A 24777-nucleotide genomic window follows, 5' to 3' on the forward strand; every position below is an offset into this window, starting at 1 on the left:
ATCTTCTACAAGGAAAGGGACGATCTACTTTTATTAATACAATCCAATTTTGTGACGTCACAAGTTAAAGTAAGCGTGTAGCGTTCCTATGAAAATTATATTGGGGACATTGACTAGAAAGATAGTCACTTAGTATTTTTTTGAATCTCTTTAGTTTATATATTGCTTCTCTTCAATTTTTTTTTGGTTGATGTGATATCGTGTAATTGGTGACGTAAGAAGACAGTTCAGTTAAGTAGACCGTCCTATTCATATCCTTGTACATTTTGACAGTTGACAATAATCATCGAAGCTTGTTTTTTGACATTCAGTTGTAGCAAAGTAGCAAACTAATAAAGTTGCCGAAATTGTTTTTGTTTCGTATACTAAAAACACAGTTTTTATTAAAAACTGTTCAAAATTGTGAATGATACATTTCAAAATGTTTGTAGAGCCCATTTGAAGTTTTTTCCAAGAAATAACAATGGATTCCAGGAATTCCAATAGAAATGGTAGTGTAGATGCTGAAAAGCTAAACATTAGTTTGGATATGGGAGATGAGATGAAACTAGACGAAGTAAATTATGAAAGTGACGTGTCTTCCACCAGCTCAGAAAGTTCGACAGCTCCAACAATAAGCTCAGTTAGTACGAATTCGTCGGGTAAAATTCGTCGATCTAGACGTCGGGGTCGTTCAAAAGATAAAAGTCCTTCGCCTCGATCTAAAGATAATAATAAAGTAAAGTCCTACGACTATATAACTAAATTAAATTACCTATTTCGCGATGCACGCTTTTTTGTTATCAAATCAAATAATTGCGAAAACATTATCCTTTCCAAAGCCAAAGGAGTATGGTCGACTCTTCCGCAAAATGAAGCGAATCTAAATAAAGCATATAGAGAATCAAGAAATGTTTTATTAATATTTTCGGTTAAAGAAAGTGGTAAATTTGCGGGATTTGCGAGGTTACATGGAGAATCAAGACACGACGGATCCCCGATTTCTTGGGTATTACCGCCGGGTTTATCGGCAAAAGCTTTGGGAGGTGTATTTAAAGTAGATTGGATTTGCCGTAAGGAATTACCATTTTCGAATACAATGCACTTGTACAACCCTTGGAACGACGGAAAACCCGTAAAAATCGGTCGAGATGGTCAAGAAATTGAACCTAGAGTGGCGGAGGAATTGTGTCGTTTATTTCCAGAAGACGAGGGTATTGAATTGTTACCAATATTAAGGTTAGCTAAAGAAGCTTCGAAAAAAACTACATTACGCGGTAGGGACGGACATAGGCATCCGAAAGCGAGAATGCCGATAGCAGCACGACCGTCATCATTCAATTTCAGAGGTAGAGGTTCGTCGTATTCCAGAAGAAAATTTTTCTTATCGAGAGGTTTAACTTCAAGTAATTATAGAAGATCGATATCACCGAGACCCAGAGATAGATATTCGATGTTTTATAATCGCGAATCGCCTCGTCCTTACACCGCGGCGGCGGCCGAAGCGTACGTAGCTGATTATATGAGAACCATGCAGCATCAACTACCCCCTTTACCATACGTAGCACCTTCTTTATATCCATCATCTTTCGACGCCTTACCACCTCCACGTTATTACGACGGATTACCAATACCGGAATATCCAACGTCTAGATTAACTTCGTTTTCTGATAGACGCTCGTATGATCGTTCAGTGGACGAGTTTATATGGAGGACTAGTGAACGTTCAAGAGATAGGGATAGGATGAGGGACAGGGAGAGGGATAGAAGCAGAAGCCGCCATCGTTACAGGGACAGGAGATGAAGATGTTGCCGAGTGTAGGAATCAAAGGGTTTTGTTAATTTTTTGAAAATCTGATGAAAGGAAACGTTTCAGATTAATACAATCATTAGTTTCTGCTCAATTGTTGGGTTTTAAATCCGTTATTAACGACAGGTATTGATTTTTTTATTATTATTAATAAGTTTGGTAAAGTTAATGAATCTTATATTCATTTAATGTTTAATGTGTTTCTTAAATAACGAAATTCGCTATTTTCAATCTTTAAGTTAAGTTCTATTGGTTTTGTTTATAAGTACAAGTAAAAATTTGAGGTTAGATTACTCTATTTAGCGGGAAGTAACCAAATATGGACTAAATTACTTAATTTACTTGAAAAAAATCACAAATTTTTGTATCAAACTCTAGCCCAGTGTCAAGAGTTTCTTTCCCTATGGGGATATCCGGTTCACTATCTGAATTAAACTGGAAATCTTCTTCGTTTTAACTTTGTTCAGTGTCCCCGGTCTTGGTTTTCTTATTTCTTATATTACTTTTCATTTGCTTGGGTTTTTCTTGTCTCTACTCAAAATTACATGGATTTATATCGAATTGAATATTGAAATGTACTTTCGAGTGGAATGAACAATTTTTCAAAATGTATTTTGAGCAGATTGTGATTTCCTCACATCAGATCTTTCCGTATTAATAAGATTACCAAACTCATTAATGTGATGTGCATAATTTTTGATTTATCGGTGTATTAAATTTAAGTTTTTATAAATAATGTGTCGCATTATTTGTATAATATTATATTAAAAAACTGCATTTCGAATGGTGTGATCTAATTTTTTTCTTGGTATCCAAGAACTCGTTAAGGGACTGACAAAAAAGTGATTTGTGTGAGAATAATTTTTGAGATAATATTTCTCAATAATGAACATTTGGTTCGGAAATGGTGAAAGACTGTTTCTTCGAGAAAAGATTAAGGCTGTGTATTTATTGTAATCTTTTGTATATTTGTATATCAGATAATTTTATAAAGAAATTTTATTCGTATATATGTTTTCAGGAGTTTTGTGCACAGTATATGTCCTTAGAATGTTCGTTTAATAACAGAATTGATAATTTATAAGAAAAAAAATGTAAAAAATTCGATTTCAAAATGTTTATTTTATTAGAGAAGTTTTATTTTGTTTTAATTGCGCCAAAAATCGATTAATTAACAAGTTCTCAAAAATCTCTAATAATTATTCAATTATAAATTGTTTCCACGACCCCCTTGTTTGGTTATATCAATTTTAAACTAATTTTTGACAGGTCCTGGTTAAATTCCCAATTTTTTCCAATTATTAATTAACCCCGTACAATTTTTACCACAAAAATTAATTATAAAGTATTTTTACAAACCCCCTCGTTTATTTTACACCAATTTTCGACAGCTTATTGTCTAATTTTTCCTATTTTACTTCATAAATGGGTAAATTGATGGACCCCACGACAATCCCCAGCATTTTACGAATATTTTTTCAATGAAAAATACCCCTTAGCTAGTTTACGCCAAATTTGGACATGTTTTGGCTCTATTTCGAATATTTTATAATCGTTAATTATCCCCCCCCCCCCGTTAAATGGACTAAAAATGGACATGTCCGGTTCAATTCCCGATGTTTTCCGGCAATTTATTATTTTCAGAGAACCCCCCTTCTATTCAAAAACTATTGTCATAGGCCCCCCTTTAAATTTTGACTATTTTTCACCAATTTTGGAAAAGTTATAGTTCAATTTCCGATATTTTCTGGCCATTTATCACTTCCAGAGGACCCCCCGTTCAATTTTTTCTATTATACACTAAAAATGGATTCCAGTTCAATTCCCAATGTTTTCTGGCTCCCCCCCATTTAATTTTATTTAATTAGAAAATATTTTCATAGTACCCTCGTTTGGTTTTGGATATTTCACACCAAATTTTGACATTTTCTGCTATCGTTACAAATATTTTCTGACTATTTATTATTTTCACAGAACCCCCCTTATATTTTACCTCAAAAGTTATTTAAACTCAATAATTCTGGTACAATTTTCACCATTTTTCGTTATTATTTAATTGGAAATTATTTTTTTCGGACCCCCTCGTTTAATTTTAGCTACAAAAAAGAATTTTTCTAATAATTCTAGAAAGTCTGTAGAAAAACAATATCCAGAACCGGTTTCACGGTCCACGTCGTGGACGAGTTACCATAACTTTATAGGGATCTCCAAATAAAAACGACAATTTTAGAAAAAAAAATTTATTAATCAAACATATACGAATACAATGTTATAAATAATCGAAAAAAAAAAATCCCATTAAGCAGAAGCAGATTGAAGATGTTTGTGGACGCACTCCTCCTTGTTAATCAAATGGGTTATTTTATTCACCAGCTGCATCAATTGGGTCAAATCGTGAGCCCAATCGTTAAGGACATCGCTGGGGTCTTTACTCTGCTGGAAATGTACCACTCCTGCCGGACGATCAGTTTTCGCTTGAATGCTTTTACTCACCACCATCTGAGACAAAAACTCTTCAGTTTCTGCAGGCGAAAGATCCAATAATTCAGAAATTCTCCCGATTGTTATACGGGTGTAGTATTTAGCCATCACACGGATGTTGTGTTCCACAACCCTCGATCTTAACATGAAAAAAAATTAGTTCAATAAGATGTCATTCGATTCCGTAAACTCACCTCAAATCCGTCCATCTTTTTTGAGCTTGTTCGTTACCAGTAAAGACCGGAGTCGATTTCAATTGCTTTTCGTATAAATCGCACAACCCCGACCATTTGATTAATTCCGGGGTGGTAAACAACTTCAAAAGTTGTTTATACATAGGAATCTCCTCCAGTACTTTGTCCGCCAAAACTCTGTGAGTCAAATCAACCTGAAATTGGATATTTTTCACAAAAAGGTCACAATAAACTATTTTTTTGGAAAAAAAGTAACCCTGATAATGAAAAATTGATAAAATACCTGCTCGTTATCATGTGGTGCAAGGATTAAATACAACACGACGGCTTGAGCAGCAGCTTGTCTTTCTTCAGGTACCGCCATAATGCTGGGAGTGTTGAGTACCGCACGATAATGCTTACAAGTTGCCAAATAAGACCCTTCATGCTGATCCACTTCCATCATAAGCCTGTAGTACTTCAATTTCAAATCAGATGCACCTTCATCCTCGAAAAATTTAGTGTTAATCTTCTTAGAAATAATCTGCGTTCTGATATAATCCTGTTTGGCTACACACAATCTCATTTGTTCCAAAATAAGTTCAACTTTTTCCCTTTTTTCCATGGAACCGTACGTCTCCACTTGCAATTCTTGAATTATATCAGCAGCTTGTTGAATATTCCCTTCGTCTTCCCTAATTTTAGCCAATTTATGAGTTAAACGAGCCCTTTCTACTTCAACATATATTTTACCTTCAGTTACTTGCCTGTAATAAATTATATATTAGAACGATACTATATATAAAAATTAAATTTTATCACCTTAACGTATCGATTAATTTCACTTTAGTTTCTTTGTCCGGTGTTTCGTCTACGTAATTACAACATTCTTGAACCATTTTTGCAACGGCTTGTTTCAATTGGGATCTTCTCTTTGTTAGAAGTATTATATGTTCGTTAAGTGCTGCCCAATTGTTAGCTTCTTTACAAATTTGGCATATTGCTACTAGTACTCTTCCAGTTGATATCATATCAGCTCCTGTTCTTGTTTGTTTCTCCAAAGCAAGAAGTTGATCGAGAGCGTCATGTAATTTACCAGATTTAGCGAGTTTTTGGCATTCCGGTATTTTATCGTCGCAAGTAGCACTGTAATCTACTTCCATTTTAACGATTTTACCTGAATCCGTAGCTATAGACTCCATTTTTATAATAAAATACTAAAATAAAAGTACAGAAAACAGCATCAGCAAAAAGCTTAACCTATAAGTACCCAATTGTCGTCATATTAGTAAGTATTTAAATTTCATGTGGGAAAAAGAAAATAAACAAATTAATACATTATAATTAATAATTTAACTAATAAAATCATACCTATTTCACAAGTTATAAACTCAATTTATCACTATTCAAAAATATACAAGTCATATATATTTTTACTCTGAAGGTGTATTTTATCTGTAAACTGGTAAATTTCCACCAATCACGCAAAGTATATGAACCAATTCATTAATATTATTTCGTATTAATAACGTACCCTTAAACTCATATGACAACAGCTATCAAATGTCAAACAGTTTCATAAAACTAACTAAAGAGGTAGTAATTATCGCTATCTAAAGTGTGGTTATATTAATGTGATTTAAAGTATAAATTTATTTTTATATTAAAAATATAAACCATGCAGCGAGTACGACATTCAATCCGTCTCATCGATAGATGTAGAAGATTTTCAAATTGGTATTATTGTTTTATTAACCAAATAGTAAAAGTTTTTATTTTAATATTGTTTTAGTGCCACACTTTGTCAGACAGCAGAGATACAATCGAATCCAGTAGAAAAATTAACGATTCCACTACCTAGTAACGTAGAAAAACCCGTTTCTCCTAAAATTGATAAACTAGCAACAGAAATTTCTGAGTTAAATTTAATCGAAGTATCAGAATTGAGTTCGGTATTGAAAAAGAGACTCAATCTTCCCGACGCCCCGGTTTTCCCTGCGGGTGGTTTCGCGGTAGGAGCAGCTGCGCCTGCAGACGACGAGGAAGTGGAAACAAAAAAAGAAAAATCATCATTTACCGTGAAATTGATGAAGTTCGAAGAGAAACAGAAAGTGGCTCTGATTAAAGAAATCAAAACGTTGGTTGAAGGAATGAATTTAGTACAAGCTAAGAAATTCGTAGAAAGTGCTCCTGCCGTCGTGAAAACCGACATACCTAAAGATGAAGCTGAAAAATTGAAAGCTGCAATCGAAAAAGTTGGTGGTGTAGTTGAGCTTGATTAATTATATTAAGTATAGTTGTATTGTTGTAAATTTTACATTAAAATTTTGAATAAATAAATAATAATCATTATTTTAAATTTTATGCAAGTCTATAAACAGTTAACTCATTTTGGATACCATAATTTACTTTGAATATTATTAGTACCCCTAGCGGTGTTGCCAAATAGAATTTTGAAATACCCCTGATAAGAAAATTACGTAGAATTAGTAAAAATTGTATATGGAAATTTAGTACATTTATGTACTTTTTCCAACTGAAATAAAGTTATATTTTTTATTAAATTGATGATAGAAAACAGACACTCAATATTTGCACTACTGTAGCAATAACAAGTTTCCAACAAGTTATTCCATTTTCTTTGTGTAGAATAATGAAAAATTTGATTCTTAAATCCCATGTAATTATGCAAATTTGTTCAAATTCAAATAAAATATGTTCAATTCTGTAATTAAAGTACGTAAGTTAACATAAAAATACGTAGAGATGGCATCGCTGCCTCTCCGTACATTATCGATTTATTACATAGATAAATGTTTACTAATTATAAAAATTATCGAAAGAATTAGTAATGGTTTACGTAAATAAGGAGAAAACTATCAATTATATAAAAAGACCTAAATAATTCAAGGAAAATTTATAGTTCTATTTTATAAAGTACGAATAAATTAATTAATAACGACAACATATTTTTGATATGCAATGACTAAGGAAATATTATTGTTTGTGGTTAAAACAGATTTTTATTTCTATATTAATGTTGTTGATAATATAGTGATTAACATAATTATGAAAATTGCAACAATATTGATAGGATTATTATTTACTCTATGGCAAATTGTCAATGTCAAATCATATTTTGAGAAGACTAAAATATGTTGAAACGTCAATTTTCACCTGTTATTTGAAACATATTTTATTTCAAAAGAGCCTTAGAATCAAGACTATTAATAAAAAAAGATAAATGTTAACTAAATTTCCATGAGTATTGAGACATATTTTAAAAACGATAAGGATTATTGAAATTTTTACACGATAACTGTATAGTAGTTGGTAAAACTGCCGTTTGTTATTCCATAGATTGTCATCAATTTTTGTGTAATAGAGATGAGCTTAGTTATTAGGTCATATAAATATAACTAGAGTAATTTATCAATTTATTCACCGACTTGTTAACTCAATTATAATCTATTTAACAGTAAAACAGATTTATACTATTTCCATATAATAAAAAATACAATGTTTTAGTAACATTGAAGAATTTTTTTTATACGGTGTGTTTTAGAATGATAAATTCTTTACAAAAACAAATTTTTTTACTACGAGTGAAATCATAATACGTTTTTCTTTATATATATTTTTGTCGCGTAACTAATCTGAGATGAGTTCAAAGAAATAGAAACAATGTATGATTTTTAAGCACTTTACTGAACGAATATTTTCTATTAGTTCGTTCGCAGTTTCCCATCTCTATTTAGTGGTGAGATCTAAGAAAACATGTCTACAGTTGAAAATATAAACATTTCAAAAAACAATGTATTTTTTAAAACCAATACAATGACTTAAACAACCGGTAATTAGAAAAAGGTTAGTCACTTTTATTAATCATTATCTACATTCAAAATTTTGTAATTTAACCCATTGTTCCATAATATTGACTATAGATTGTATAATAATTAAATTGTTTATTAGAAATGATACTTTTTATTATTGATATCTTAATTTGTTTCATATTTAAACGATTACTATATATACTATATATTAATAAGAAAAGTAAATAATTTTTTTTCTCAATAAAGGTGTTAACCTTAAATTGTTAACGAACAGTCTGGATGTCCAATTGAACGCTGTCAAATATGAAAGAAGCAGGTCAGTACGTTTATAATCGTATTAATATCTTAATATAAATTCTACAAGGTGATTAACTAGTGTTGTTTGTTTAAGCCTATTGATTTAGTATTAACGAAATTGATTTGATTTATTTTCATGAGTAGGTAAAAGAAATCGTCGTTTCGAACACGAAACTATTTATGACAGTTAATAAAATTTCAATTGTTATCAGTGGCGTACCAATTTTTTATTTAATCATATATTAAATAAAAATCGTTTCAACAAATAATTTCTGATAATTTTAATATCGTCGTATTGTTGATTACATAATTCGCTAAATAAATATTATTCCGATATAATCGCTATAAAAAAAAATTGTAAATAATTGAATGCAAACATGTAGTTTTTTCCGCGAAATTTCTCACTTATTACTATCACGGTCATCATATTCTCATTGGGATAACCGTGATTTTTTTTTATTTATTCGGTACGCTTTAGTTCGTGAAGAGAGATGTGCAAGTTAGTTTGGTGCTAGCGTCGAGTTGATTTGGTGGCATCGAAATCGTAATTGAGGATGACAATGTTGACTGGAGGTGGGTAAATTGTTGTCCTAAATTAATTCTAAAAAAAAAATTATCTCTTGTACCATTGTTTTATTAACGATTTTAACTAGAAAAAAAAAAATTTATAGTTAATTCGTAATTATAAATTGATTCGGCTAACTAACAGTCCCATCGCTTAATATCCTAGTGAGAATATATTATACAGGGTGTCCCACATAGGGACTACGACAATTAGGGGTAATTTACGTCTATACCAAGTTGTATCCCTTAGAAACCATACTGGGGGGTTAATTAGGGGTGATTTAACATATTTTGAACCTCCCTCTGCTCTGTATTAGTTTTTATGCGGGATACTAATAGAATATGATTTAACTAGGGGTGAGTAGGTCAAAAAAAGTATTAAGTGAGTTGACTATTACCACAAATAGAATACTATAGTTTATCTACGGTTTTTTTCTTGATAAATCGTTTTGATTTTATGTTTATTTAAATAGAAAATGAGTTTGAAAAAGTACGTCATTATTTTTTCTCAATCAAGACGATTTATGAAAATTTATACGGTTTTCCAACGGTGGGGTGAATTTCCGCCCACGGTGTTTCGTATTTACTTTGTACACAACACTAAACTATGCACTAAACACTTAACTCTACACTAAATTATTTACCAAGACTTAACTATTCACTACTCGTTGATAAACAAGCACCTATTTATACACAACGATTTCTCGATAATTCTGATTCTAGAATGTGAACAAACAAAAAGTCCTTCTTATAAATTGATTCTATTGATAGCTGTATATATAAAAAAAACAAATGTAAATGGTCTTTTTGGGAATTTCTCGCCGCTGCCGTCGAACTTTAGCTTCTATTATGTGATAGAACAAGAACGGCTTCACGGTTTACGTCACTGGACGAGTTCGTCACAATAATACTTGATTAAACGGTTAAATAGTCTGGGTACTTTTCGATTTACGCGGTTGTAAGATTATTGTTCATCTCGGAATACGCGAACTTCTGCGCGCTCTTTCCATTATTTACTATAATTCGCTTAAAATCAAAAGTAAATGGTCTTTTTAGGAATTTCCCGCCGCTGCCGTCGAATTTTAGCCTCTATTAATGTGATAGAACAGGAACGGCTTCACGGTTTACGTCACTGGACGAGTTCGTCACAATAATACTTGATTAAACGGTTAAATAGTCTGGGTACTTTTCGATTTACGCGGTTGTAAGATTATTGTTCATCTCGGAATACGCGAACTTCTGCGCGCTCTTTCCATAATTTACGATAATTCGCTTAAAATCAAAAGTAAATGGTCTTTTTAGGAATTTCCCGCCGCTGCCGTCGAATTTTAGCCTCTATTAATGTTATAGAACAGGAACGGCTTCACGGTTTACGTCACTGGACGAGTTCGTCACAATAATACTTGATTAAACGGTTAAATAGTCTGGGTACTTTTCGATTTACGCGGTTGTAAGATTATTGTTCATCTCGGAATACGCGAACTTCTGCGCGCTCTTTCCATAATTTACGATAATTCGCTTAAAATCAAAAGTAAATGGTCTTTTTAGGAATTTCCCGCCGCTGCCGTCGAATTTTAGCCTCTATTAATGTTATAGAACAGGAACGGCTTCACGGTTTACGTCACTGGACGAGTTCGTCACAATAATACTTGATTAAACGGTTAAATAGTCTGGGTACTTTTCGATTTACGCGGTTGTAAGATTATTGTTCATCTCGGAATACGCGAACTTCTGCGCGCTCTTTCCATTATTTACTATAATTCGCTTAAAATCAAAAGTAAATGGTCTTTTTAGGAATTTCCCGCCGCTGCCGTCGAATTTTAGCCTCTATTAATGTTATAGAACAGGAACGGCTTCAAGGTTTACGTCACTGGACGAGTTCGTCACAATAATACTTGATTAAACGGTTAAATAGTCTGGGTACTTTTCGATTTACGCGGTTGTAAGATTATTGTTCATCTCGGAATACGCGAACTTCTGCGCGCTCTTTCCATTATTTACGATAATTCGCCTAAAATCAAAGGTATAAGGTCTTTTTGGGAATTTCCCGCCGCTGCCGTCGAATTTTAGCTTCTATTAATGTGATAGAACAGGAACGGCTTCAAGGTTTACGTCACTGGACGAGTTCGTCACAATAATACTTGGTTAAACGGTTAAATAATAAAGATTATTATTCAATTCGTATTTTTTATTATTTTTATGTTTATTTTCATCATCAAATCGTTAAAAATATTGTCAATAAAAAAATTAAAACGTCATTTTAATGAATGAAACTATTTTTATTATCGGAATATTCATATAATCATTGACCTGTGTCTTTATTATTATCAGAAGACATTTCTGGCGGTCACCTGATAGCGAATTTCATTTTTTTTCCAAATAAATATAACATTGAATATATTTACGAAATTAGATTAATTTATATACGAAGATTGTTTAAAAAGTTCCCGACCCCGACCTAAAGTAATCAATATAAGCAGCGAAATATATTTGCGCATGCGTTGAGGAATCCTTAAACAAATTACAGCCATTTTGTATCCTTAATTATGTTTGACAGTCGTATAAGTAAAGATTCCTCTAAAAATAAAAACAAAATTAATCATTAAATAATTATTTGTGCCTAAGCAAATGAAATAACAATTCGATTTTGTATACAGAGACTCTACAACATCATTTTTGTGCCCTAACCTCAAAATTTTACTTGTGGAAAATAGTCATGGCAATTATTATCCATATGATTCCTGTTCTTATATATTTAATGTTGTTTTTCGTATAAAATTCTGTATTTATTGCCCCTGTAACTCAGTAGCAGCCGTAGCATACACTACAGTCGACGAAAACGAAAAATATTTATCTTAAAAAATCAATTTTCCATTGTTTAATTATTACGTACAACGAAAAATATTTTTTTATAATCTTTCAATTTATTGTAATAGTACGCCTATGGATATATTTCCTATTGACATTTCTAAACCTTGTATAACCTATTAAAAGTTGAACGTTCCATATATAAAAAATTATTGTATTAAAAAATGAACCATCTCAAGTCTTTATCATATTTTTTTGTAGTAATATTTAATTAATTCGGTGAAAACTACTTTCACCGTGATGATACTGGTATATTACGAGACTTCGTAGAGTCAGATCTTATTTATTCGCTACGTATAATATAAAACAAATATCTAGTGGTATTAAATGATTTCTAATTGTTCTGAAGTGTTATTAACACCGAGTAAGTTGATTATTAAATATTACAAATAACATTAACAATATCTTTGTTTAGTATACAAAAAACTTAAAATAAATATTCTTTTTTGTAACCTCGTAAATCTGTATAACTACCAATGTTTACTGAAACATTCCGTGCATTGTTTAATAAGTAGATTATTTCGTGTAAATACCTGACCCATTTTAGTACTGAATGTAGTAACAGTGGCAACCATGTAAATTTACGAATACTAATAAGTTTTTAAACATTCATAATACAATCGAAATATTATAATCGATTTAAAATTATATGACAAATATTTTTTAAATCAAACTCAACGAACTTTCGTTAAAAAACATGTTTATTTATATACGAACATTATTTGTGTAAATACACAATCGTCTAGAGACAATTCAAAATAAAAATTTGTGGAAAAGTTTCGTTTTCATTGAAACTGTCATTAGACAATCAATTTTTAATTATCAAAATCGACTTGAACTATTTATCTAAGGATTAAAATAAATCACATTTCAATCATCTACATCAATGACAAATTTATTTTTTAATTTTTTTCCTATGACCACAAAATAAACCGTTTAATTATAAAAGAATAAGTGCGCACATTTACGCGCATCTCCCGTAACAAATTTGTATTGGATAAATTGTGTAGATGCCAGCGCCGACGGTTGAATTTGTAACTTAGTAACATAGTTTCTCAGATAATTATTAGAGGACGATTTATATCACAACTAAAATGTGCAAATATTCAAGCTTAACTAACAAAATACTCATAATAATTATTTAGATATATCAATATAATTATAATAAATAAGTATACTAGCTTTCAATTGTTTGGATATTCTTCGGACTTATTTAAATGAAAGTTGTAACTAACTTTAGGGTCTTCCACATCTCTATTCGTTATTTAATGATTACTGTAAAAAATGACATTAACAAGTCTAGGTCGAAATATAGATATTGTTATTAAAATAATAAAAATTTTCAATCAATTTATTGAATTAGGCTAAGGTCAGGTAAATAATAATCATTTAAAACTTATAAAAATCTTCAACGGTTATTTGTATCAAATATACCAGGAAGTAATTTTTTCTCTGAACGGTAATGAGTTATAATAATGAAATATTTACTGGCCACGTGAATTTTGCTTAAATTAAAAGAAATCTTTATATTTCATATATTTAGACAAAAAATTGCAATTATAATGTATATTCGACAAGTTGATTTTAACGTAATTGAATTTCAAAGTAGCTGATAACTTATAAAGCAGCAGACATAGTTCGATTCTTCTTTTTTATATATAGTTCTTGTCAATATTATTTCAATTTCACCTGTATAAATAACTAAGTCCTAAAAATGTTTTTTTTATCTCGTTATGTATTTCTTTATGTCTCAGGTTATAAAAAATTGTTACGAAAACGGTCATTGACACCTGTAATATCTACCTAATATACGATCATAATAATAAAAATACAGACATACATTATTGGTGTTTGCAATATTTATTCTGTAGATAAACTTTATACCCAATTTTGTACTTTAAATAAGCCGTGATTTTCATCAATTTGAGATTATAGTTGTTGCTCTGTTCAATGAACGATTTTGTAAAATGTTTATTAGTAAGTAAATTCTTTTATATTCGCCATTAAATGGTATCTTTGTATTCGGAAAACGGTTATTTTCGAAGGTGCTAGCAGAAATTCCCATCTCTATACATCTTGACGTATACATAACTTTATAGTTTCCTGTAGTACGTCAGATTAGTCGATTGTTTAGCTTTTAAATTGTAAGTCAAGATGGCGTGACAAAATACGTTTCAGCTCTAATGTCTCAATTTATTATAATAGTACGGAATTTACGTTGAAATCACAATGTTTATATACGTATGTATACTTGAATACAAACCAAAAACAATGATATTTGTGAAATTGTTGGTTTCTAATTTAAATTGAATCCTTTTTCTAAAAAAAAAGTTTACTATTACCTAGTACTTGTTTTTAGTAAGAAATTTTTTTTAGATATCTAGAAAAATGCACGCCAATGGGCGGCGTATAACATCAATGGAATTAAAAATATCTAATTTCACATTAACTTTAGATAAAAAAAATTGTCTAATTACGAAAAGGAAGTGATGACATCAAATATTTCGTCTAAAATATTTTCATTGTTGCCATTTTATCGGCTCTTCTTTGATAAATACGATCTTTGAGTTATATATTAGATTATTTTATTTATTATATACGTGACAATGCTGCAATCTTTCAATTAAGTAACTCGACTCTGGTATACAAAATTCTTTATCAACAAATTTCGTAATGTTCTTTATCTTTGTCGTGTTTTACTTTAGTGAAAATTACCATACCGTATAAACCTTAACACATGACAACATCGCAATCGATTTATCTAGATAAATTAGTTGCCCTCTTTTTCTAATTTTAAAATTTTATAATCTGCTATCTTCGTTGCGACCTCGGTCTTACTACACTGAAAACTCCGTCACTTTCAATTAATTCAAATTGCTTTCTTTTTCTAGTTCTCGGGTTTCGCTATTTGTTATCTCCGTCGCAGTTAGCTCTATTCCACACTAAATACATTAGTTCTAGTCAGATTATAGGTAACAAACGTTATAAAATTCCAGATTCCGCCATTTTTATTTAATATAAACAATGACAGTTAGTAAAATATAGTAAAAGTGAAGTTTTGTTAATTTAAAACTGGTATTTTACCAATTATGTATTATATGTGCCGTGCGAAAAAGTTTTTTTCCTTATGAAAATATGTCTGTTTATGTTTTGCTTTGAAATTGAAAATGGCAATCCAGTTTTTTAATTTTGGAATTTTTCTGGAATAAATTGTGTTATGTTCGGTTTGAAGTGAAACCGATTTTTATTTAGATATGTAAATATATGCACGCCACTGGGCGGCGTATATCATTAATAGAATTAAAAATATCTCATTTCACATTAACTTCAGATAAAAAAAGTGTCTATTTACGAAAAGGAAGTGACGACATCAAATATTTCGTCTAAAATATCGGCTCTTCTTTGATAAATACGGTCTTCCAGTTATATATTAAAATATTTTATTTTGTTCTCGTTTAATCACGTTTGAAAAATTGTAATCAATTTTTTTGAATAACCTTGTACGCATCGTTGATATAAATAACATAAACAATTCAAAACTAAGTCAGTTATGGTTGAATGGCTTAATAATATGCTTGGTAACAAATTAAAATTATTATTTTTTGACTATTTGTATATATTTCGAAAATTTTCTGTACTATGACGTACAAAAAAAGACGTTTAGTAAAAAAGTTTTTCGAATTAATCAAAAAAATTTTCCTGTAAGTTCATTTTTCCAATTTATTAAAGTTTCGTCAAAAAAAAATACAAGGTAAGTATCAATGTTTTGGTGACCTTTTGTTTTATCTCAAATATCCCTACCACCATATCTATTTGTTGTATTGTACAGAAGTAGTGTCGAGCTAACAATAGAAATATTGACACCTAACGACGTGCCGGTTATGCTAATAAAATATCAGTGAAATTTCTGTTTTTTATTTATTGTCGTATGATTAAAGAAATGGATAATGTGGTTAATCAGTCGTTGCTTCGAGATTATCGTAAGTTTATTCATTAAAATCGCATTATTTTTTAATTAATGAAACCTTAAAAGATTCTATTTCGTTACAAAGTAACACAACTTTATAACAATGATAAAAATAATCCATAAAACTTGATAATCGTGTAAATAATTTAATCTCGTCATAACCGGGAATATTAATAAAAATGCATATGCAAAAGATAAGAATATTTGATGTTTGGGACGAAACTTTTTCATATAATATAAAGTTATCAATTTTCAATGCAAATTTGGTTTTAATCCAGAAATTTGTAGTAAAATATGTGAGGTTATGAAACCATATTTATATGAATTGATAATCGATACGTTGTACTAAATATCATATTGTTTATTTTTACTTTTGGATACGTAAGGTTTCATCATGGAAATACAATTCATACTATCATGTTAACTGATGATTATTAAATACCTGGAGACAACAATTTGATGGAATCGCATTAATTCGAAACGTAATCTACATTAAAATGCACCTAACTTAACATCACTTGAAAACACATTTTATACGTATTATTAAATTGACTGTAGGAACTCACAATATATCACAAAATTATTTTCAATCCTCGTTTTCAGATTTAATGAAAATTTTAAAATAGATTATTTTATACACTATATCAAATTCAGTACCCAAATTAAAATATAGTTTAACAACGTCATATAAAAATATTTCTAAAATACATTGATAATATTGATCGATAATCGATTTCCGTGGAAAGTCAATCAGCTGTTAGAATTGTTAGTCCGTTTTTGGAAATATACAAGTACCGTAACCGGTAGTAATGACGTCATGAATAACGTTGACTTGACTTCGCAATAATTTGAAGGTATATTCACTTTTTAAACAACTTTTATTATAATAATATTTAATTCGGAGCATGCTACGCACTGGTTTAATGTTGTTATTCATTTTTATTTTAGGATACAAGTAATATATATTACTTTAAAAATTTTCACATATACATTTTCAAAGGTAAATTTGTTATTCATTGTAGTTTTCTTGTGTATACCTTAGATTTTATTTGTGTCTTTATTTAGTTACTCGTATGTTTAGTTTCTTAGTTTTTTACAAGGTCTTGTCTAAAAATTGTAAACAATTTTTTGACAATAAAGAATTTCTCTCTCTCTCTCTTGTTCGGAAATATTTTGATGAGCGCGATATGTCATATATCGACGCCATATTGACGTGTTTGTTTACATTTCGTTATAAATTAAATAAAGTAATCTACACAAAAAGATTGTTGATGTTAGCTGTTACAACGATAAGAAAAATAAGAAAATATTCCAATAATTCACAATTATGACCCTATAGTACTTCGTAATAAAAGCGTAGTATTCGGAAAGTTGTATAATGGAATGTATAATTCATTCTAGACAAACTACTTTAATTTGGTAACTTGTAATTATAATAACTAAAAGTTTAATAGAATAATATATTATTTATGAAATTTATTGTTTTAGGAACATCTGGTACAACAAATATAAGACGACTGATAAAGAAGAGATTTCCATTATTAGCATGGCTGCCCTCTTACAATTTTCAAACATTTTCACAAGATTTTCTAGCTGGTATAACTGTTGCTCTAACAGAAATTCCTCAGGGTATCGCTTATGCAATTGTAGCGGGTAAGTTTTTATTTCAGAATCTTTTATTTAAAATAGTTTATATTCATTTTATTTAATAGTTTTTATTATCTCTGTTTTGTTATGAAATTAGATCTCGATTTACTTTTTCTTAGTTATAATCATTGATTACTATAGATTATTCAGCAAAGTCAAGGTTATGAACAAAATTTTATTCATAATATCAACCTATTAACTTTTATGTAGGATAACAAACTTATCTAAAACTAAAATTATTTTCGTGATGATTTGTCTCAATTTTAAGTCTATTTACTATGAAATCAGTTTAAAATAACATGTAAAAATTAACGTTTCGACGTACTTCGGTTTTTGCAAAATATTTTAAACTGATTTTTATAGAAAAAAGACCTGAAATCAAGAGAAATCGTTACGAAAAACATATAAATAGGTCTAAGAAGTAAAAAACTTTCATTTTTATCATTTGTATTGTTATAATTTCAATTTTTATCAATTTAGATATCAGTATCTAGTTGAGTATTGCATTTTTTAACTTGCTAAATTAAAATTTTTGAAACTGTTAGTTATATTCATACTGAACACGCTGTTAACACTACCACTACATTAACAATCACAAATTACATTGTCTGACCCACGTTTCAATAACTAACTTATCGTCTTCAGACACCGAAACGTGGTTCAGACAGTGTAATTGTGTGTGTTGGTGTAGTGGTAGTGTAAATAGTGTGTTCAGTATGAAATAAATATAATATAAACCTTTTTGTGAAGGTCTTCCTTCTCAATATGGACTCTATGCTGGTTTTATGGGATGTTTCATGTATTTCATGTTGGGCAGTTGTAAAGATATCAATATAGGACCAACAGCTATAATGGCGTTAATGATTCAACCCTACGTTTCCAGTATGGGTATTGCCGGTGGTATTTTGATAACGTTCCTATCGGGATGTTTGATTTTTCTATGCGGTTTACTGCATTTAGGTACATAAAATTTGTTGTAATTCAATTATGAATTGTGATACAAATGGCTCGTTTTTCAGGATTTATTGTGGAATTTTTTTCTTACCCTGTGATAGCAGGATTTACTACAGCGGCTGCTTTCAATATAGCTTCGTCTCAAATTAAATCTCTGTTAGGTATACCGGGGAAATCGGATACTTTTCTAACCGCTTGGATATCGGTTTTTGAAAATATCAAAAAAACCCGATTGGCAGATACTTTGATGGGATTTTTCGTCATAGTGTTCCTAGTTATAGCAAAAGTAAGTTTTAACTGATAGGAATCGAGGATTTAATCACAATAAAGTTTATTTTTTATTAATTTATGTGACAACGCTGCAATCGTTCAAATAAGTAACTCGACACTAGTAAATAATAACAACATTCTTTATCTAATCTTCACATTTCATAATGTTCTTTCTCACTCTCGCTATCTAGATAAGTTGATACTGAGGCGGATACTAAATCGATTTTAACGATTATTTGCGCTCTTTTTCTAATATTCAAATTTTATAATCTGCTATCTTCGTCGCGCCCTCAATCATACTACACTGAAAACTCCGACACTTTAAATTAATTCAAGCAATTAGTTGCCTTCTTTTTTTAATTCTCGGGGTTTGCTATGCGTTATTTTCGTCGCACTTAGTTCCCCATTTCACACTAAGAACACTAGTTATCGTTTGATTATTGCTAACAAACATTACAAATTTCCAGATTCCGCCATTTTTATTTAATGACAGTTACTAAATTATGAGATATTGTTAATAAAAATCTTAGTTGTTCTTTTAAAAGTGAAAGTGGAGTTTTTTTTTAATTTAAAACTCGTATTTCACTAATTTTATATTATAATGTGTGCTGTGTGAAAAAGTTTTTTCTCGCTATGAAAAGATAAGTTTAAGTTTTGTTTTTGAAATTGAAAATGTTGAGTAATATGTAATTCAGTGCTTTCAAGTTGGAATATTTTTAGAATAAATAGTGTTATGTTCACTTTCCAATTCGATTTAAAGTGAAAAAACATCTTTTAAATTGCGCATCTTCAAAATCTCGAGGAAACTCTTCCGATTTTCAACGATTAAGGTTTTCATCTTACATATTTCTTATAAAACAATACCAATTATGATCAATTATCTAAATACATATTTCTTCTAGAGAATTTTGTGATAAAATCTATTTTATCTTGTATAATCTCGTAATTATGAAAATTTTAATGGGTAAAAGTGAAAATTTTAAATTAATCAATATATATGCATGATAACACGTTTTTTGTGATGAATTTGTTGAGTTTGTGAATAAATTTATTCATTTCTATCAAAAATATAACTAAACGTCTAATTTTTTGATTGATAGATAAAATTTTTCCTGTAGTTTTTGGTACTAAGCTAAGTTTTTATTTACGGGGTTGATATTTATGTTTTACATAGGAAATAAGAAGATACGGTTCGTTAAAACAACGTCCAGAATGGACAAGAAAAAGATATATTATCGGGGTGATTATTTTTATGTTTTCTTTGGCAAGTAACGCCATTGCTGTGATGTGTTGTAGCGTAGTAGCCTACATTTTCAAACAATACGGACAAATGCCATTTAAGTTGACAGGTGAGTCTCAAATTCTATTCATTTATAAACCTAACTCAAACTTTCATCTGCAGGATGTTCTTATATTGTCATTTTTGTTTAATACGAGACGCAATGTTAATTTGAATCAGTTTTCTTTTAATGGGGACATTTATTTTGAAGGGGTAGTTGATTTAAGAGTTTACAAAGGGGGGATGGAAATCAATGTGTAATAATACTGATGTTTGATATGATTTCAAGGTGAAGTTCGTGGTGGTTTACCCTCTTTTACTTTACCACCTTTCAGTACAAATTTCAACGGTACCGAATTTAGATTTGAAGATATGATGACCGAATATGGTACCGTAGTTATATTTTGTCCTTTAATAGCAGTTTTAGAACACATAGCGATCGCGAAAGCGTTTTGTAAGTAACTTTCGTTAATTTTCTTCAAGTTTCTACTAAAACCGTTCATTTTCCAGCTAAGGGAAAATCATTAGACGCTACTCAGGAGATGATAGCGTTAGGTGTTTGTAATATAATGGGTTCGTTTGTACAATCTATGCCAGTAACTGGTTCGTTTACTAGAACAGCAGTTAACAATGCTTCCGGAGCTAAAACCCCAGCTTGTAGTATCATTACCGGTATTATGGTGTTAGTTGCTTTGGGATTTTTAACTTCTACGTTCCAATACATTCCCAAGTCTACTTTAGCTGGGGTTATCATGGTCGCTATGTATTATTTGTGCGATTTTCAAGCGTTCATTTTACTTTGGAAATCTAAAAGTAAGTAATCATAATTTATTATTAATATTTACAGATATTTGTCTCTTTTATGGAATAATTTGAAAAAATTGTTTCAATTTGATCTTATTTTGGATAAATATCAATTTTTTCTTTAATATACTATGAAATTTTACCAATTATACTGATTTAATATGAATATTTTGTTGTAATTGAATTTTTTCAATGTTTACTAAAATTTTCGTGGATTGTTTTCACTAGATTATCCTGTTTATTAGTTCCTTTTGACAGTTAGGTTATATATAAATTTTATATTTTGATTTTAAAGGTTTATTATGCTCCCTTGTTCTTGTAGTTGTCCCTTCTACAGCTCTATTTCCAATAATAGAATTCTATAAACTTGAGTGTTTTCTATAAATCATTTTTCTCTTCATTTCAGAACCTGCATTCCTCAAATTCAGCTAAAAATTGGCAAAGTTCTGTAGAAATCTCTGTAATCAATTAAAATTCAGTTCCGAACAAACTATTTTGATATTTCAGCTTGAATAATGCTTCCGAAATATATTTTAATGCCCAAATAAAGTTTACTGGTCAGTAAAAGGATTTTGTGATCCTGTCATATACCCGCATGTCTTGTTGTCTGGAGTTCTGTAATGTTTCACACGTCTTCAGGTGTCTATTGAGTCGACAGTGCCCCGATAGGGCTCCCGTTAGTATTTGTACTTCTACATTCTATGGTTATAGTTTTCCGGAAGAGCTTCGCCTGTCTCAGTCTCTTCGGGTCCCCAGAAGGGCTTGTTTGCCTCCATTTTAGCAAGCCTATCATCTATTTCATGTCCCAACTTCATTTTTCTTGCATAGTTCGTTCAATTTTTCCAGGCAATCTCAAACTAATTTGGATTTTATGATATTGGAGCTCCAAGCTCTAAATGCTGTCCATCCGTATACCATTTAATGGTATTTCTATTCGTGTTATGTACGGTATTATGATTCCAGCTTAATATCGTGGTAAATTTTTTCAATACATCATCCTGAGGCATGCCCCAAGTACGGTCATCATATTATTTTAGTAATTGAACATTCTAAGTGATGTTTTTTCTTTCCGATACTATTTGGAGATTTAGAATCACTTCTAGTGCAGCCCTACCTTCGTGATATTGTTCCTTAAGGTGTTCAAAGTTGTTATGGTACCCCAAACCACTGCCCAATATGTAATTATCGGGTTACAACCCCAATTCTTCCATGGGAAGCTTCTGCACACCATTAGGGGGGAAAGCCTCATCGATTCTTGTTTTATTGATAAGTATAACATTAGGATGTAATTAATAAGAAAATACCAAGCTTTCTATTGTCTTTTTATTGACCCTTAACCCTTAAGGCATATGACACTAGTGATGAAAACACCTCGGATACGTACATAACCTCAATGTTTCACATTTCCACGATTTCCCTACAAATTAGAGTTGTTGGCAACGTCGTTTTTATGGTTGTAATGTTTGAATTTTTGATTTTAGAATTGGATCTGATACCTCTAACGGCGACTTTGGTGTGTTGCCTCTTCATCAATTTGGAATACGGTATTTTGATAGGTCTGGCTGTCAATATAGTGTTCGTGTTGTATTCGTCGGCTAGACCGAAAATTGAAATCGAAGAAATATCCCCGTTATATTATTTAGTTAAATTCAAATCAGGATTACATTATACTTCAGCCGAATATTTGAGAGAATACATTCTGAGTATGTGTACGTCCCCTAATAGTACGGTAATTATCGATGGGGAATATATTGGCAACATTGACGCCACCGTAGCCAAGGTAAGTTCATTTGCAACAGTTTCTAGTTTGTTCCAGGTAAAAAAGAAGAAGAATCTAACCGATTATTGTAGTTATTCGTTGTTGGTAATAATTCTGGGTTATCAAGAAATAAATTTACAACCGGCACCACTGTATTTTTTTTCTCTCTCGAATTTGTTATTTATGTGATTGAATTTTTAGAGTTTGAATGGGCTCAAAGACGAATTACAAATTCGAAACCAAAATATAATATTTTGGAATTTCAAAAAAACTGTGATAAATACTTGCTTAGGTGTAAATTCGGATTTGGGATTGAATGTGAAAGAAGAAAGTTTGGAACAAATTATTGGTAAGTAGGTGAGTTTTTGCTGGATTTATTGATTTTTTTTGGATAATTTTGCATTTTTTGTTGTTTCAGCTTCCTAGCTTCACAAAACCATCGAGAATTCAATGCGATTAATTTTTTTATTCTTATTGTATATCAAATAATAAAATTTATTACTTCCAATAGTTTTTTATTGCACTTTTTACGGAATTTTTTATAAAGAATTTTTTAATCGCCCCTCGTAATATTAATATCATCGCCTGTCAAACATATTTACAATGTTGCCGCGTTTACTTTTTTTTTCACTAAACGATATTAAGTAATATATCAGAAGACGCTTTAAAATTGACACAATGTGCATCAGAACTGAGATATATTCGTCTTCGTATTATCTACGTCGTTAGCCATAAAAAAAATAAAATATTTTTAATCAAAATTACACACCTACCACTGATATAATGAGTTTTTATCAATTGAAACAAATTTTTATCAAAAAAGTCCGACAACACTGGTATTATAACTTGTATAATCTTCTTTTTTATCAAGACTAAAAAGACTTTTACCCTATCATCACAAAGCTACGTATTAACTATACGTTTTTATTTCTGTAGCTATTTAAAGGCTTCTAAACTAATAAAATTTAACTCAAAGCCGATGCATTACACAAAATATATAATCTCAAACTGTAAGTGCAAAGAAATAATTAATTTAAAAGATTTTTATGTTCTGATAATCACAACCATTGAACTAAATCTAAATAAAGGAAGTGAGAGCGAAATCAATACTCGTGTATGAGGGAAAATTACGATCTATATGTTGGCAGCTGTGGGTTATCGATCTCATGACTTAACTTAGATGTTGTCAGATTTATTATTATTAAAATTAGATAATTATTTTCGAATTTTATAAATAATTTAGTGCGTAAAATATATTATAATTGTTTATATAATATATAGTGTATATAATAATGCATCGTAAAATTCTTATTACAAGATCTAAAACACATTTTAAAAGAACGAGATCGTAATAGGCCGCTATTTTCAATTACTTTTGAGATAGGAGATGAATGAAAGAGATTTTAAAATAGATTATTACATGATTAAATTTCACTTTTAATAAGTAAATAATTAAAATAAACTGATACAAAAAGCTTGATATTATCTCAATTATTAAATTCGCTAGTAAAAATTTTAACTATGGCAACTATGTAAAAGATCTGTCAGATTATATCTGTGAAAATATAGTTAACAAAATGGATTCAGTGTTCAAGAAATTTCACGGAATTTACAATATTATTTTCTCCTGTTTTGTATATTTTCCATTTATTGTTACCGTCCAATTCGATATTAAAAGAAAATATTTTGATCGACTATCGGTCGTCTTAATTAGATACTGTTATTGACAATGTTATGCTTAAAACTTCACTTGAAAACTTCAAGGTCATCTAATATATAATGATATAATTTCTACACTAAGAAATGGATTGTGGAAAAATAAAAATTATTAAAATCTGCAAAATATATACTTGGTTGAATTAAAAATTCACACTAATCGATCTTTTAACACATGGAACTATTTGTGTTTTTTTTTTCTTCAGATATACCCAAATTTCAATATCTCAATCGGTTATTTTTGAACTGACAGAGGTGCTAGTAAAAGTTCCCATCTCTATTAGTTCTACTATCGCTTGTTTAGTCACTATTTTATTTTTTTTTTTTTCAATTTTGCAGAATAATTGACCTTATGAGCTTAAGTTAAAGTGACAGT

The 24777-nt window shown here is 30.1% G+C and overlaps 4 protein-coding genes across 14 annotated transcripts; 3 read left to right on the forward strand and 1 right to left on the reverse strand.

Annotated features, from left to right (window-relative positions):
* Positions 1-277: 277 nt before the first annotated feature.
* LOC130895906 (YTH domain-containing protein 1) lies at positions 278-2923 on the forward strand. The gene has a single exon (XM_057803507.1). It carries the CDS (start codon positions 464-466, stop codon positions 1781-1783), a length of 1320 nt encoding a protein of 439 aa, XP_057659490.1. The 5' UTR covers positions 278-463; the 3' UTR covers positions 1784-2923.
* A 1090-nt stretch (positions 2924-4013) lies between these two features.
* LOC130895905 (26S proteasome non-ATPase regulatory subunit 12) lies at positions 4014-6007 on the reverse strand. The gene is made up of 5 exons (XM_057803506.1): positions 5815-6007; positions 5266-5660; positions 4748-5210; positions 4465-4658; positions 4014-4409 (listed from the first exon to the last, which is right to left on the reverse strand). The coding sequence occupies exons 2-5, from the start codon at positions 5643-5645 to the stop codon at positions 4088-4090; spliced, it is 1359 nt and encodes a 452-aa protein (XP_057659489.1). The 5' UTR covers positions 5646-5660; positions 5815-6007; the 3' UTR covers positions 4014-4087.
* A 24-nt stretch (positions 6008-6031) lies between these two features.
* Positions 6032-6795, forward strand: LOC130895907 (39S ribosomal protein L12, mitochondrial). Its single transcript, XM_057803508.1, has 2 exons — positions 6032-6180; positions 6236-6795. The coding sequence occupies exons 1-2, from the start codon at positions 6122-6124 to the stop codon at positions 6723-6725; spliced, it is 549 nt and encodes a 182-aa protein (XP_057659491.1). The 5' UTR covers positions 6032-6121; the 3' UTR covers positions 6726-6795.
* A 1391-nt stretch (positions 6796-8186) lies between these two features.
* On the forward strand, positions 8187-23193 carry LOC130895909 (sodium-independent sulfate anion transporter). Of its 11 annotated transcripts, XM_057803517.1 has the most exons (11): positions 8195-8310; positions 8523-8592; positions 17461-17625; positions 18370-18579; positions 18639-18859; positions 20018-20192; positions 20412-20576; positions 20633-20935; positions 22408-22706; positions 22887-23034; positions 23104-23193. In XM_057803517.1, the coding sequence occupies exons 2-11, from the start codon at positions 8580-8582 to the stop codon at positions 23109-23111; spliced, it is 1707 nt and encodes a 568-aa protein (XP_057659500.1). In that variant the 5' UTR covers positions 8195-8310; positions 8523-8579; the 3' UTR covers positions 23112-23193. The 11 variants fall into 11 exon arrangements, with proteins under 11 accessions (XP_057659498.1, XP_057659500.1, XP_057659502.1 ...); XM_057803516.1 differs by lacking the exons at positions 8195-8310; positions 8523-8592 and adding an exon at positions 9041-9146; XM_057803512.1 differs by lacking the exons at positions 8195-8310; positions 8523-8592 and adding an exon at positions 15816-15985.
* The last annotated feature ends 1584 nt before the right edge of the window (positions 23194-24777 follow it).

The sequence above is a fragment of the Diorhabda carinulata genome, chromosome 6, assembly GCF_026250575.1.
Source record: "Diorhabda carinulata isolate Delta chromosome 6, icDioCari1.1, whole genome shotgun sequence".
NCBI lineage: Eukaryota > Metazoa > Arthropoda > Insecta > Coleoptera > Chrysomelidae > Diorhabda > Diorhabda carinulata.

What these genes read in the sequence shown, in the direction of transcription:
- LOC130895907 (XM_057803508.1), top strand. Translation starts at nt 6,122, where the DNA reads ATGCAGCGAGTACGACATTCAATCCGTCTCATCGATAGATGTAGAAGA. An exon ending in TGTAGAAGATTTTCAAATTG is followed by an intron (nt 6,181 to 6,235) that starts GTATTATTGTTT and finishes ATATTGTTTTAG; the next exon opens with TGCCACACTTTGTCAGACAG.
- LOC130895909 (XM_057803509.1), top strand. Translation starts at nt 15,934, where the DNA reads ATGATTAAAGAAATGGATAATGTGGTTAATCAGTCGTTGCTTCGAGAT. An exon ending in ATGCGGTTTACTGCATTTAG is followed by an intron (nt 18,580 to 18,638) that starts GTACATAAAATT and finishes CTCGTTTTTCAG; the next exon opens with GATTTATTGTGGAATTTTTT. An exon ending in TGTTCCTAGTTATAGCAAAA is followed by an intron (nt 18,860 to 20,017) that starts GTAAGTTTTAAC and finishes TGTTTTACATAG; the next exon opens with GAAATAAGAAGATACGGTTC.
- LOC130895905 (XM_057803506.1), bottom strand. Translation starts at nt 5,645, where the DNA reads ATGGAGTCTATAGCTACGGATTCAGGTAAAATCGTTAAAATGGAAGTA. An exon ending in AAATTAATCGATACGTTAAG is followed by an intron (nt 5,211 to 5,265) that starts GTGATAAAATTT and finishes AATTTATTACAG; the next exon opens with GCAAGTAACTGAAGGTAAAA. An exon ending in CACCACATGATAACGAGCAG is followed by an intron (nt 4,659 to 4,747) that starts GTATTTTATCAA and finishes ATCCAATTTCAG; the next exon opens with GTTGATTTGACTCACAGAGT.
- LOC130895906 (XM_057803507.1), top strand. Translation starts at nt 464, where the DNA reads ATGGATTCCAGGAATTCCAATAGAAATGGTAGTGTAGATGCTGAAAAG.